Source organism: Epinephelus moara, chromosome 10 (genome assembly GCF_006386435.1).
Source record: "Epinephelus moara isolate mb chromosome 10, YSFRI_EMoa_1.0, whole genome shotgun sequence".
Classification (NCBI taxonomy): domain Eukaryota; kingdom Metazoa; phylum Chordata; class Actinopteri; order Perciformes; family Serranidae; genus Epinephelus; species Epinephelus moara.
Genome location: NC_065515.1, coordinates 9,377,734 through 9,389,720, shown reverse-complemented (window position 1 = coordinate 9,389,720; position 11,987 = coordinate 9,377,734). Strand labels below are relative to the sequence as shown.

The 11,987-nt window shown below is 41.1% G+C and overlaps 1 protein-coding gene across 2 annotated transcripts; it reads left to right on the top strand.

Annotated features, from left to right (window-relative positions):
* The first annotated feature begins 222 nt into the window (after positions 1-222).
* Positions 223-11,957, top strand: scinla (scinderin like a). 2 transcript variants are annotated; one of them, XM_050055165.1, is made up of 18 exons: positions 223-328; positions 1,952-2,144; positions 2,280-2,434; positions 2,978-3,139; positions 4,256-4,405; positions 4,523-4,570; positions 4,666-4,716; positions 4,830-4,962; positions 5,140-5,228; positions 5,332-5,547; positions 5,637-5,770; positions 6,604-6,694; positions 8,853-9,023; positions 9,120-9,300; positions 9,390-9,505; positions 10,443-10,520; positions 10,607-10,667; positions 10,755-11,957. In XM_050055165.1, exons 2-18 carry the CDS (start codon positions 1,964-1,966, stop codon positions 10,922-10,924), a joined length of 2,187 nt encoding a protein of 728 aa, XP_049911122.1. In that variant the 5' UTR covers positions 223-328; positions 1,952-1,963; the 3' UTR covers positions 10,925-11,957. The 2 variants fall into 2 exon arrangements, with proteins under 2 accessions (XP_049911122.1, XP_049911121.1); XM_050055164.1 differs by having other exon boundaries at positions 241-328; positions 1,936-2,144.
* The last annotated feature ends 30 nt before the right edge of the window (positions 11,958-11,987 follow it).

Below are 11,987 nucleotides of genomic sequence, written 5' to 3'. Positions count from 1 at the left end.
CTTTTGCAAATCATAAAAAATACTCCAAAATGATATAAAAATGAAGCTGTACAATGCATGCACAGTGTTAATGGATGGATTTTATTTAAAACAAATGTTAAAAGGAAAGCTGCCTTGAAGGTTAGTCTACTGCCACCATTTGTGCAGCCGTGTTGCAGACTGGGATGGGTTGGGGTGTGACTGGACACACCTCTCCTTCACAACACGGATGTCTCTGCAGAATAAATAGCAGAGCTGAGCGCAGACAAACTGGGTGGAACCCTGGAAGAGCAGCAGTGCAGCAGTGTCAGCTTCTTCACACTCAGCAACTACCTTCTGTCCTCACCAGGTAATAAGATATTGTTATTGTTATTAGGTTATTGTTTTTGCAAAATGCTATAGAATCCAATAAAAACTCTCTGTAGCTAGTTAGATTGCATATCTGAAACTGTACACCAATTGCTCATTTTAACTTTCAAGGAATTTGTCTTAATTATTTATAGCAACAAGTCCTGGCAAGACACTTATTTTAAAGGGATAGTTTGGATTGTTTGAAGTGGGGTTGTATCTGTCGTCAGTGTATCATATACAGTAGATGTCAGTCGACACACCTTCAGTGTGGAGAAGTAGGCTGCAGACGACACAGAACTAGTCAATGCACTGCTGTGGACGGAGGTAGCAGCAAGACATATTTTAGCCAGTTAGTTAGTTTGTGTTGGTGTGAGACTTTGGTGAATCTGAACTAACTCTTTTAAACGCCAAAGTCTCGCGATAACACAAACAAAATAAGTGTTTGAGTCAGCGGTAGAGCAGCAGCTCCTGTGTTCAGTGATGTTAAATCACTGTTTTTCTCAATGGAATCTGGCTTTGAAGAGAGCGATATAATGGCTTCATTTTCCTCCATTGCTTAGCTTCCCTGTCCGAATCCAGCCTGCTTCTTCAAACTGGGGGCGTGCCGACTGACATCTTACTGTATGTAATATACAGGGAAAAAAACCCATATAACCCCACTTCAAAAAATCTAAACTTTAATGTGAACTTTTTGCATGATTCTGCAAAATAGTTAATGCTTTCCACAGATGCATTTTTACATTTTTTTATATCTTACATGTGATATTAGCAGTGCGCCAGGTGCGTTTTATATATATTCTCTGTCGAAAATCAGCCTCTGAACACTGGGCAATAATCACATACTGTAAGCTGAAGTCTAAGATACATGGTGTTTGTCTTTGGCTGTGGGGAGTGGCTTTTCCTGCCCAAAAAATACCACACCAACATTAACATTGCAGTTTGGCAGTAAGTGCAGAGGACACAGGTGATTTTCCACCCCTGCATATGACACACTGCTATTGTTTAATTAAATGGTCCCTGTATTACAGGTTAAGTAACAAATGCTGCAGGGTAAATGCAGGATGTTCCTTTTGCCATGGGATGAAGGGGACTTTAAATGGAACTGGAATAAAGCAACATAATATACCACTGATGAAACTGTGTTATTGTTTTGGAGAACTTTCGAATGCTTTGTGATGTGCACCTTTCGTTTTCCTGAGAACATCAAGGCCATCTCATGTCATGATTTTCTTCAGTTGAATCCAACTATGACAAGAACTGTTGCCTGACTTCAAGAGTGCCATCGGCAGAAATCTGTATGAAACTAGGGCGGCAAAGATCTATCATTTGGTCTGTACAATATCAAAAAATACCAAAATTCATTCATTTATTGAAACAAACATCAAATTGCTTGTTTTGTCTGGACAAAAAGAGAAAAGCAGCAAATCCTCACATTCGAGGAGCTGAAACTAGAGATTCTTTGACATTTATGATTGAAAAAGAACTTAAAAATTCCAGTTAATTTTCTGTCAGTAGAGAAATTGATTTATCTTTGCAGCCCTGTGTGAAGCTGTTACAGCCTATCAGCTCTTGTGTTTTGTCCGATATGTTACTTTTTTTTTGAAGGCGTGTCTCCCCTCAGGCCCTGAGCACTATGGCATCACACAAGGAGTTCGAGACTGCAGGGAAGAAGCCCGGCCTGCAGGTGTGGCGGATAGAGAATATGGAATTGGCACCCATCCCTGTGGAACTCTATGGAAGCTTCTACTACGGAGATTCTTACATAGTGCTCAACACCACCACGGATTTTTCCTACAACGTTCACACGTGGTTTGGTATTGGACTTAGATTCTCTGCTGACACCTGAAAACAAACTCTGGCTTTTCAATGAATTTGTCTGTCTAGATTCTCTTTCATTTTACAGTCATTCATTGCTGTTTTTCTTTTTGCTGTTATCTGTTACACCAAAGGTAAGAACACTTCCCAGGATGAGAGAGGGGCTGCTGCCATCTTTATGATCCAGATGGATGACCAACTGAATGGATTACCAACACAGCACACTGAGTATCAAAATGAAGAGTCACTGATCTTTTTGAAATACTTCAAGTCCGGCGTCAGATACATGGTAAAACATGATATATGCACACATGTTGTTTTCATGTATATACTTTAAAACATATTTTAAGATTGATTTAAAAAAGTTGCAACCTCATTCTTCAAGAGAGATAAATTCATTGCTTTATACCAGACATCAAAAGTAAAAGACAACAATGTAATGACTCGGGCTAAAGGGGTTGTTTGAATGTTGTATATTCATAAGGGAAGAAGAACTCGTCACAGTGCTATTTTGGGAAACGTTTGGAGCTGTGGTTGGTTGCTCCCTCAGGTTTTACACTGATGGTTTCCATGGGGAGTTTGAACTGGCAAACAAGGCGAGCAGAAACATGCTCTCTGGTACCAAAACACCAGAGTGCTGCTGCAGATGTTATGAGATGAAGTAGGCCAGTGGAAAATAATAGTAGGAGCTGAAATACTAATCTATCAATTAGCCAGAATCTAGACATTTTAAGAGTTTGACGTGGGGATGTCAAGGGTTATAGTTGATCAATAAATCGCTATAGCTAATAGTTCTAATGCTTTTTTCTCCTTGACTTTATTCATTTTAAAGGAAGGTGGAGTAGCCTCAGGCTTCCAGCAAGTGGTGACCAATGATGTAAACATCAAACGTGTACTGCACGTTAAAGGTCGTCGGATAATCAGAGCCAGTGAGGTGCCTCTTGCCTGGTCAAGCTTCAATAAAGGAGACTGCTTCATCATTGATTTGGGAAAGGTGACCCAGAAGAGGGACTAGATACAAGGGCTGCACGATATACCATTTGAACATCGACATTGCGATGTGCACATGTGCGATAGTCACATTGCAGGACATGCAATGTTTTCTCTTTTTATTAGAACATGTAAACATTTGTTTTGCTTCAGAAAAGCAGCTCTGAAGAAAGCTCCTTGCTCCGCTCCGCTCGCCTCTCTCTCTCTGTCTCTCCCTCTCTGACAACAGCAGCCCCTCCCCCTTTCACGCACACGCTGCAGTCACACACTGAAAATGAGCGACATGCAAGAGGGAGAAACGGTAAAGGAGGATTTATGTCTGGTTCACACTACGCGATTTTTCTGCCCGTTCTAAAAGTCACTATGTCACATTACACGATAGTGGAGTCCTAAAATCGTGCCGTGACTTGGCCGACAGACATGACACACTACACCATGGTACACACCAGTTATCCCCAGTCATCTTTCACGACACGTGTGATGTCATCGGGTTATTCTTGTCCTATTTTTATTACTTTTACTATTATTTGAGTCACTGTGTCTGTTCATGTGCCACCAGAAATGTTGTTGTAGTAACGTAAAAAGTGCCACCACAGTCCACAATAAGTTCCTACAAATGTTTCACAATAAAAGCCTATTTAGAAAATGGAGGGATTCTCTCAGCAGAGGTTATAAGGGGCTTTTAATTTGAAACACTCTCAGGAAGTGTCAAGTTTGAAATGACGGCGCCTTGCATTAACTTTATCAAGACAATGGGAGCGGATAAAAAGTAAAAATAAAAAGATACAGAGGGATTAATAAATAACGGTCCTTTTATAATGTAGTCTGTTTCAAATGAAGCTGTTAGCCTCTGCAGTTGTGGTGAGTAAAAGCCCCGCCACTATTTTTTAATTTTCTTACTTTAACTCATCTGACGAAAATTCTTGTATTTTTTTAATGTCGCAATATATATTGCAAAAAACAAAACAAAATAAAAACAATTGCAATGTCAGTTTTTTCCAGTATCGTGCAGCCCTACTAGATACCCCAAATATGTTAACAGTTCAAGCCTCTGGTGTTGTAATGTTTCACCGTAACTTTGTTTTCATCTTTTTCGCTGCTCATCTCTGTGAAATGCTAGGTTATATACCACTGGTCTGGCAGTGAGAACAATTTCTTTGAGCGCTTAAAAGCCACTGAGGTGGCCAAGGATATCCGTGACAACGAGAGACATGGGCGTGCCACCATTGAGATGATTGAAGAAGGCAGTGAGCCAGAAGCTGTCATTGAGGTGAACTTTTTTCTAACTTTAAAACGTGAACAGCTTTATTCAGGACACCGCTGGCTTTGGCTGCTCCGAAGGATGTAAATGAAATGTTGCAATTTGTGTGCATGTCTTTATTTATAGGTGCTTGGACCCAAGCCTGATCTCCCATTGTGTGAGGATGAGAAAAAGGCAGGCATTTAATGAATTACTGTGGACAAATGTTACAGTATCTAAAGGATTCAGATGATAAATGTAAATGTGTTGATCATCTCTCCACTTTCTAGTGTGATGAAATTGCTGATAGAAAGAACAAAAAGACGGCAACTCTCTATTTGGTAAATATGTGCAAATATTAAGGTTTTAAATTAATTACTGTAGATAAATGTCTCAGTATCCAAAGGATTGAGATGATAATGATAATGATGATAATCATCTCTCTACTTTCTAGATTTCTGATGCTGCTGGCTCCATGAAGACAACTGAGGTGGCTAAGGAAACCCCTTTCAAACAAGACATGCTCTCCCAAAATGAATGCTACATCTTGTACAATAAAGGAGGCAAAAACCTATTTGTCTGGAAAGGTATTACACCATGACATCTATCCATTTCTGCAACCTCTTCTTAGCTGCATACACCCTGTGTTTATCAGTGCTCAGCTGGCTTATTGCAACAAGTTGTTAGTCAGCACAAATGGGAAAATGTGTAAATTTGACCAGAGTTTGTAGTCTCTAACCACTGTAGCACTCCCCAAACTGCAGGTAAGGATGCAAATGCAGATGAGCGCAAAGAAGCACTGAATAGGGCAAACAAATTCATCAAAGACAACAACTGCGACCCAAATACTAAGGTAATGAGGCCATGTAGTGAAAGTCTGACACCAGAGCTTCATTCTTTCTAGCTTGTTTTTCTGTTTATGAATATGCTCACTCCTCTGTTTCTGACACAAACAGATCCAGATTATGGCAGCAGGGGCTGAGACCTCCATTTTTAAACAGTTTTTCTTCAACTGGTTGGACAAGGATGAGACCACTGGCCCAAGTGAGGCCTACAGCGGGAATAAAATCGCAAAGGTGGAGCAGGTTCCCTTCGAAGCCTCCAAACTCCACAGCAACAAATGCATGGCTGCCCAGCACCGTATGGTGGATGATGGCTCTGGGGAAAAAAAGGTATTCTTCACTAGCCTGACAAAGCTCATGTTGTATTTTCATCTCCTCAGATATCAACATGTATGTGTGACAATTGTGGCTGTCTGTAGATTTGGCGTGTGGAAGGAGGTGACAAAATACTTGTGGACGAATCCACGCATGGACAGTTCTTTGGAGGTGACTGTTACCTTGTGCAGTATACCTACAAAGATGGAGGCAGAGAGAAGTGTATCATCTACACCTGGTGAGTGCAACCTTCACAGCATGGACAGATTTACCTGTTAGGGGGCCCAGGGCGAAATATTGTCGCTGAGCCTCTGCTGAACCCCTTTTATTTGGGAACATGCACTATGTGCGTACAATATTAACTGAAACAATAATGGTCAACTTGATTATGAGACTCAGCCCCTCTGCAAGACAGGGCCACGAGATTAAATAATAATGCAGTGCAATGATTTTAGTTGATATTTTACCTTAGTAGTTTAAATTCCTTTTTCTGTTTTACACCATTCACATTGAACTGCAGAAGCTTGTCATTGACTTGACAGTTATTTTATATAACATATGTATTAGAGTCCACCTCAAATCAATTTGTTATCCAGGAGCTTCACTGACAGTTGATTGAACCAGTGTACCTCTTCTTTGTGAATATAAACACTGATTTAGCTTGAATGAGTTAAGAAAAAGACGGCACGGTTGTCTGGTGGTTAGCACTGTCGCCTCACAGCAAGACGGTTCCTGGTTCGATCCCGGGTGTGGGAGCCCTTCTGTGTGGAGTTTGCATGTTCTCCCCACGTCAGCATGGGTTTTCTCCGGGTACTCCGGCTTCCTCCCACAGTCCAAAGACATGCAGGTTAATTGGTGACTCTAAATTGTCCGTAGGTGTGAATGTGAGTGTGAATGGTTGTCTGTCTTTATGTGTCAGCCCTGTGATAGTCTGGTGACCTGTCATGGGTGTGCCCTGCCTCTCGCCCAATGTCAGCTGGGATAAGCTCCAGCCCCCCCGCGACCCTCAAGAGGATAAGCGGTTAGAAAATGGATGGAGTTAAGAATACATTTTGGCTTTCCTGTCTTCAGGCAAGGGCAGAAGTGCTCTAAGGATGAACTGGGTGCTTCAGCCATTTTCACCATCGAACTGGACGATTCCATGGGAGGAAAAGCTACCCAGGTAAGATATTTACTGTGAAAACAAGCTATGATGTCACTCAGGTTTTTCTTGATAGGAATAGTTGGAAATCGAAGTACGCTTACTTGGTGAGAGATGATGATAAGATCAATACAAGTCTCATATCTGTGCTTTAAAGGGAAATAGCTAATCTGGTGTTAATTAGTGAGCTTAGGGGGTGCCGGCAGGTTGATCTTGTTATCTTTGGACAGCATTGTTGGATTACTGAACATGCCTGTTGGGCACAGCCCCAGGGCCCCAAAGTGTAAAGGGCCCCCTTGGCCTTTACCTGTAAAATGTCAATCAAATTAACACTCACTGACCAGGAAGAGACACAAAAAGACCAAAAAAAGATGCAAAACAAACACTGAGAGACACAAAATGACTCAAGGGAGACTCCAAACGACCAAAAAAAGAAAATGGCCATAAAGAGACAGAAAATGATCTTAAAGGGAGACATAAAATTACCTCAAAGAGACACAAAAGTACATACAAAAGGGGCAAAATGACCAAAAAGAGACAGAAAATGACCTTAAAGAGATTTAAAAACAAACAAACAAAAAAAAAACCTAAAACATCCATAAAGTTACCTCTTACGAGTAGAGACAAAATAACTACACGTGGGGCAAAACAACAAAAAAGAGACACTGATCTCAAAGAGACACAAAATAACTACAAAAAGGGGCAAAACAACATGTCTACCAGGCACAGGCACAGGTAACACGTACTGACCACAAAGAGACACAATAAGACCACAAAGACATGCAAAACAACCACAAAGAGACACAAAATGACTACAGAGAGACACAAAACAACTACAACGAGACACATTACCCACAAATGGGACAAAACAACTATTAAGAGTCAAAAATAGCCAAAAAAAGAAACAAAAACACCCCAAAGAGACACAAAATAACTACACAAAGGGGCAAAACTACCACAAAGAGATATGAAATGACTAAAGAAAACTCAAAATTACCTAAAACCCACAAATTTGTCTTCATAGAGACACAAAATAACCACAAAAAGCAGCAAAACAACCACATATAGTCACAAAACAACCCAAGAAAGAAACAAGAGGATCTCAAAGAGACCCAAAGTGACTACAGAAAGACACAAAATGACCAAAAAGAGACACAAAACGACTACAAAGAGACAGAAAATGACCAAAGAAGATTCAAAATGATCTTAAAGAGACAGAAAATAACTACACAATGGGGCAAAACAACCAAAAAGAGATATGAAATGATTTCAGAAAACTCAAAATTACCTAAAACCCACAAATTGATCTTGTAGAGTCACAAAACGACCCAAGAAAGAAACATGAGGACCTCAAAGAGACACAAAAGACCAAAAAGAGACACAAAAGACCTCAAAGAGATACAAGAGGATCTCAAAGAGACAGAAAATGACCAAAGAAGATTCAAAATGATCTTAAAGAGACATAAAATTATTAAATTTTATGATTTTTATGATTAAATTAAACTACACAATGGGCCAAAAAGAGATATGAAATGATTTCAGAAAACTCAAAATTACCTAAAACCCACAAACTGATCTTGTAGAGACACGAAATAAGTACAAAAAGCGGCAAAACAACCAAAAAGAGTCACAGAACGACCCAAGAAAGAAACATGAGGACCTCAAAGAGACACAAAAGACCAAAAAGGGACACAAAAGACCTCAAAGAGACACGAAAGACCTCAAAGAGATACAAAAGACCAAAAAGAGACACAAAAGACCTCAAAGAGATACAAAATAAGTACAGAAAATGGCTTCAACAAAAAAGCTGTGGCTAAATCACCACAAAGTGTGTTTCCAGTCTTATGTGGGAGTGAGGGGGTGGGGCCTTTCTGTGCCCAGGGGCCCATTGTCTCATAATCCACCCATGTCGAACAGAGCCTGGCTGTTTCCCCAGTTTCCAGTTTATATGCTAAACAGAGCTAATCGGCTGCTGGCTGTAGCTTCACATTGAGCAGACAGACATGAGAGTGGTATTGATCTTCTCATCTAACTCTCAGCAAGAAAGCAAGTAAACATGTTTCCCAGAATATCAAAATACTCCTTTAATGACTTACTCCTGCCATTTAAGCACAGGGTGAGTCTTATCACCCCTGTCCTCATTATACATGTAGGCTGAGCTACTGCTTTGTCTTGGCAGGTTCGTGTCCCTCAGGGTCAAGAACCACCTCATCTTGTGAGTATGTTTAAGGACAACCCTTTGATCGTTTACCTGGGTGGGACAAGCCGCCACGAGCAAGAGTGCAAGCCCGACAGCACACGTCTCTTCCATATCCGCCAGAGCTCCAACAAAAGCACATGGGCTGTTGAGGTCAGCCTTATTTATTACATTGGATGTGCATGAATGTGATGCTCTATAATGAACGATTCACACCATTGTCTCGATCTTTGTGTCTCACTCACCCAGGTGAAGCCCAAAGCCTCCTCTCTGAACACTAACGATGTGTTTGTGCTGAAGAAGGATGATTCTGTGTACATATGGAAGGGAAAGGGAGCAACTCAGGAAGAGATGACTGCAGCTAACTATGTTGTCAGCGTGCTTGTAAAAACCAAGACAGCAAAAGAGGTGGAGGAGACTAAAGAGCCAGGTGAGTGCTGAAAAAGGAGCTTTGATCTCTGCTGAATAGCAGTGTAAAACATTCCCTGTGAAAATCTATGGTTTTCTCCTCACTGCCAGCTGATTTCTGGAAAGCACTGGGTGGAAAGGCGGAATACCAGACCTCCAAGACTCTGCAGAAGACTGTAAAGCCTCCACGACTGTTTGGCTGTTCAAACAAGACTGGCAACCTGATCGTAAGTATTTATAGCCCTCTTCCTGCACAAAATCACCACTTACACCCGTTTTTTTTTAATGTAACGATAAAGGTTGCAATCGGCATTCACACGTGGGTCAGATGACTCTGCAGTAGTCTTGTGTATCTATCAGCTCCAGCTGCGATCAGCTTCGACGGAAACACAACACCCAGGTGAACCAGCCAACGTGATGCAAAGACAGGTCACCACAAAATACCGTTCGTCTCCAAGCAGCACTTGAGCATCATTCCAAATTCCGTTTGAGAGAGAGTATAAAAGGTGGCCGGACGCTGTTATTGTTTGACAGCGCACAGGGGCGTCAGGGGGAAATGCAGCCAGGCAACAATGAAAGTTAAGACGGTGGAAGTCCAACTAGGGCAGGTAGGAGGGGTAGTGGATGGGTCCAACAACCATCGACTTTCAGTGGTTGGTCAGTGTTCGCCAAACCCTGTTCTTTTTTCCTGAACCCAACCACATATGTGTGTTGGCTAAACATAAGCACATGTTTGTTGTTGAAGGGAAAAGAACGTTAATTTGCAGTGTTGTGCGTGCTTTTATTTTGAAAGAGACTATATGCAAACTGTACATTTCCTGTGAAAATGTGTATTTCGAAAAATGACAATTCATGTAACAGGCAGAACTTGACAAGGTGTCTTGGAACTTCAACAACATCGTACCTCAACGTGGAAAGTCCGTGACCAAATGTCGACATGTGAAGTGGTCGGAGTGAGAACGTGTTGTTGCTGCAGAGCCGTGTACACAGCTGTGGTCTACCGTCAGTGGGAAAGAAGTTTATTGCCTATTTCTAATGGGTTTTCCCTTTATTTAAAAAACCTGTGTACGCATGCTAATTTTGGTGGAAAATGGGTATATGTTTTCGTCCAAGTGACTGTTTTTTAAAGAGCGACTTTGTAAACATGTAGTTTTCAATCTTTAGGCAGAAGAGGTGCCTTGTGATTTCACACAGCTTGATCTGGCACCGGATGATGTCATGATTCTTGACATCTGGGATGAGGTATGCTGCCTTCACTTCCACTTCTTGTAGATGCCATTTTTATTGCTGCCTTATCCTTAAATTCTTTTGGTCATGTCTCCCACCAGATCTTTATTTGGGTTGGAAAAGATGCCAATAAGACAGAGGAAGCAGGAGGAACCAAGATTGGTGAGACAAACAGAGCTGTTAGAGATAAAGGGAAATTACGTACAAGACTTTGTTCACAATATTTTTTTCTTTTTTTTTTCTTTTCAGCCCAAGACTATCTGGATTCTGACCCCTCTGGCCGTTGTCAAGTCCCCATCACTACCATTAAGCAGGGGGTCGAGCCAGTGACCTTCACCGGCTGGTTTCACGCCTGGGACCCCGACATGTGGAGCAGATTTAAGGAAGATGACTATCTCCAAAAGTGTTGCAACAAGTAAAGTGCTGTAAAACACGAAGCAGCAGTATCTGCAGAGATGTATTTCTTAACGTGAACCATTGGACTTTAAAGAATAATCAACCTGTAAGATTTTGTGAGTTTGGAATTGTAAAGTTCTGTTTGGGTGGAAGGCAGCATGGAGATCACATCTCATGCTGCAGTTCTGATGTTCTTAGCATCTCAAAAGTTTTTTTTTTTTTGTTTTTTTTTAAATATCTCAGAGTTTTAAAGCAATTTGAGTTGTGACAAAAATACAGAGTCTTGTGATTCCACACTCACAGTGGGCCTATCTAAAATATATTCGATCAAACTTTTGCTGGGAAAGCTTTCTTCGCAGCTTGTTTTCATTCTGTCTTATTCATTGAAATGATAAACTGTTTATGATCCAGCAAAAACCCACGATGCACTAGTTCTCCCAAGTTCAGTGTGGCCTTAAAGGGATAGTTAAGATTTGTTTGAAGTGGGGTTGTATAGGGTACTTATCCGTAGACAGTATATTACAAACACTAAATGTCAGTCAACACACCCCGACAGTTTGGAGAAGCAGGCAGGAGTACGACATGGAGGCTAGGCAATCTACTGTTGTGAATTGTGTGAATTCACCAAAGTCACATAAAAACACAAACTAACTGACTGATTGCAGCAGTGGCAGACCAGCATCACCCATGGTCAGCGAGGTCAAATGAGCCTGGTGGCTTTGAGGAGAGCATAGATGGGGAATTGAAGCCGTTAACAGCTTCCATGTTGGAACCGGCTGTCATCATCGGCTATTTTTTTATCTTGTGTGCACAAGTTAATTATCTGCAAGATAATAGGCTAACTTGTGGACAGAAGATAAGTAACTTTCCCCACTAGTGAACAAGACAAAAAAAAAGGGGGCTCCATAGATAGCAGTGTCAAAAATGTATTTCTGTTTTCGACAAAACAAATGTATGGCCTATTTTTATGGGACGTTTCCCTTTCTACAGCCCAGTTTGCAAAGACAAACTTTGATTGAGAAATTTCAATAAAAATATGACCTTATCTGAACACTCTCTTCTGACTGCAATTCTTTATTCAAACAA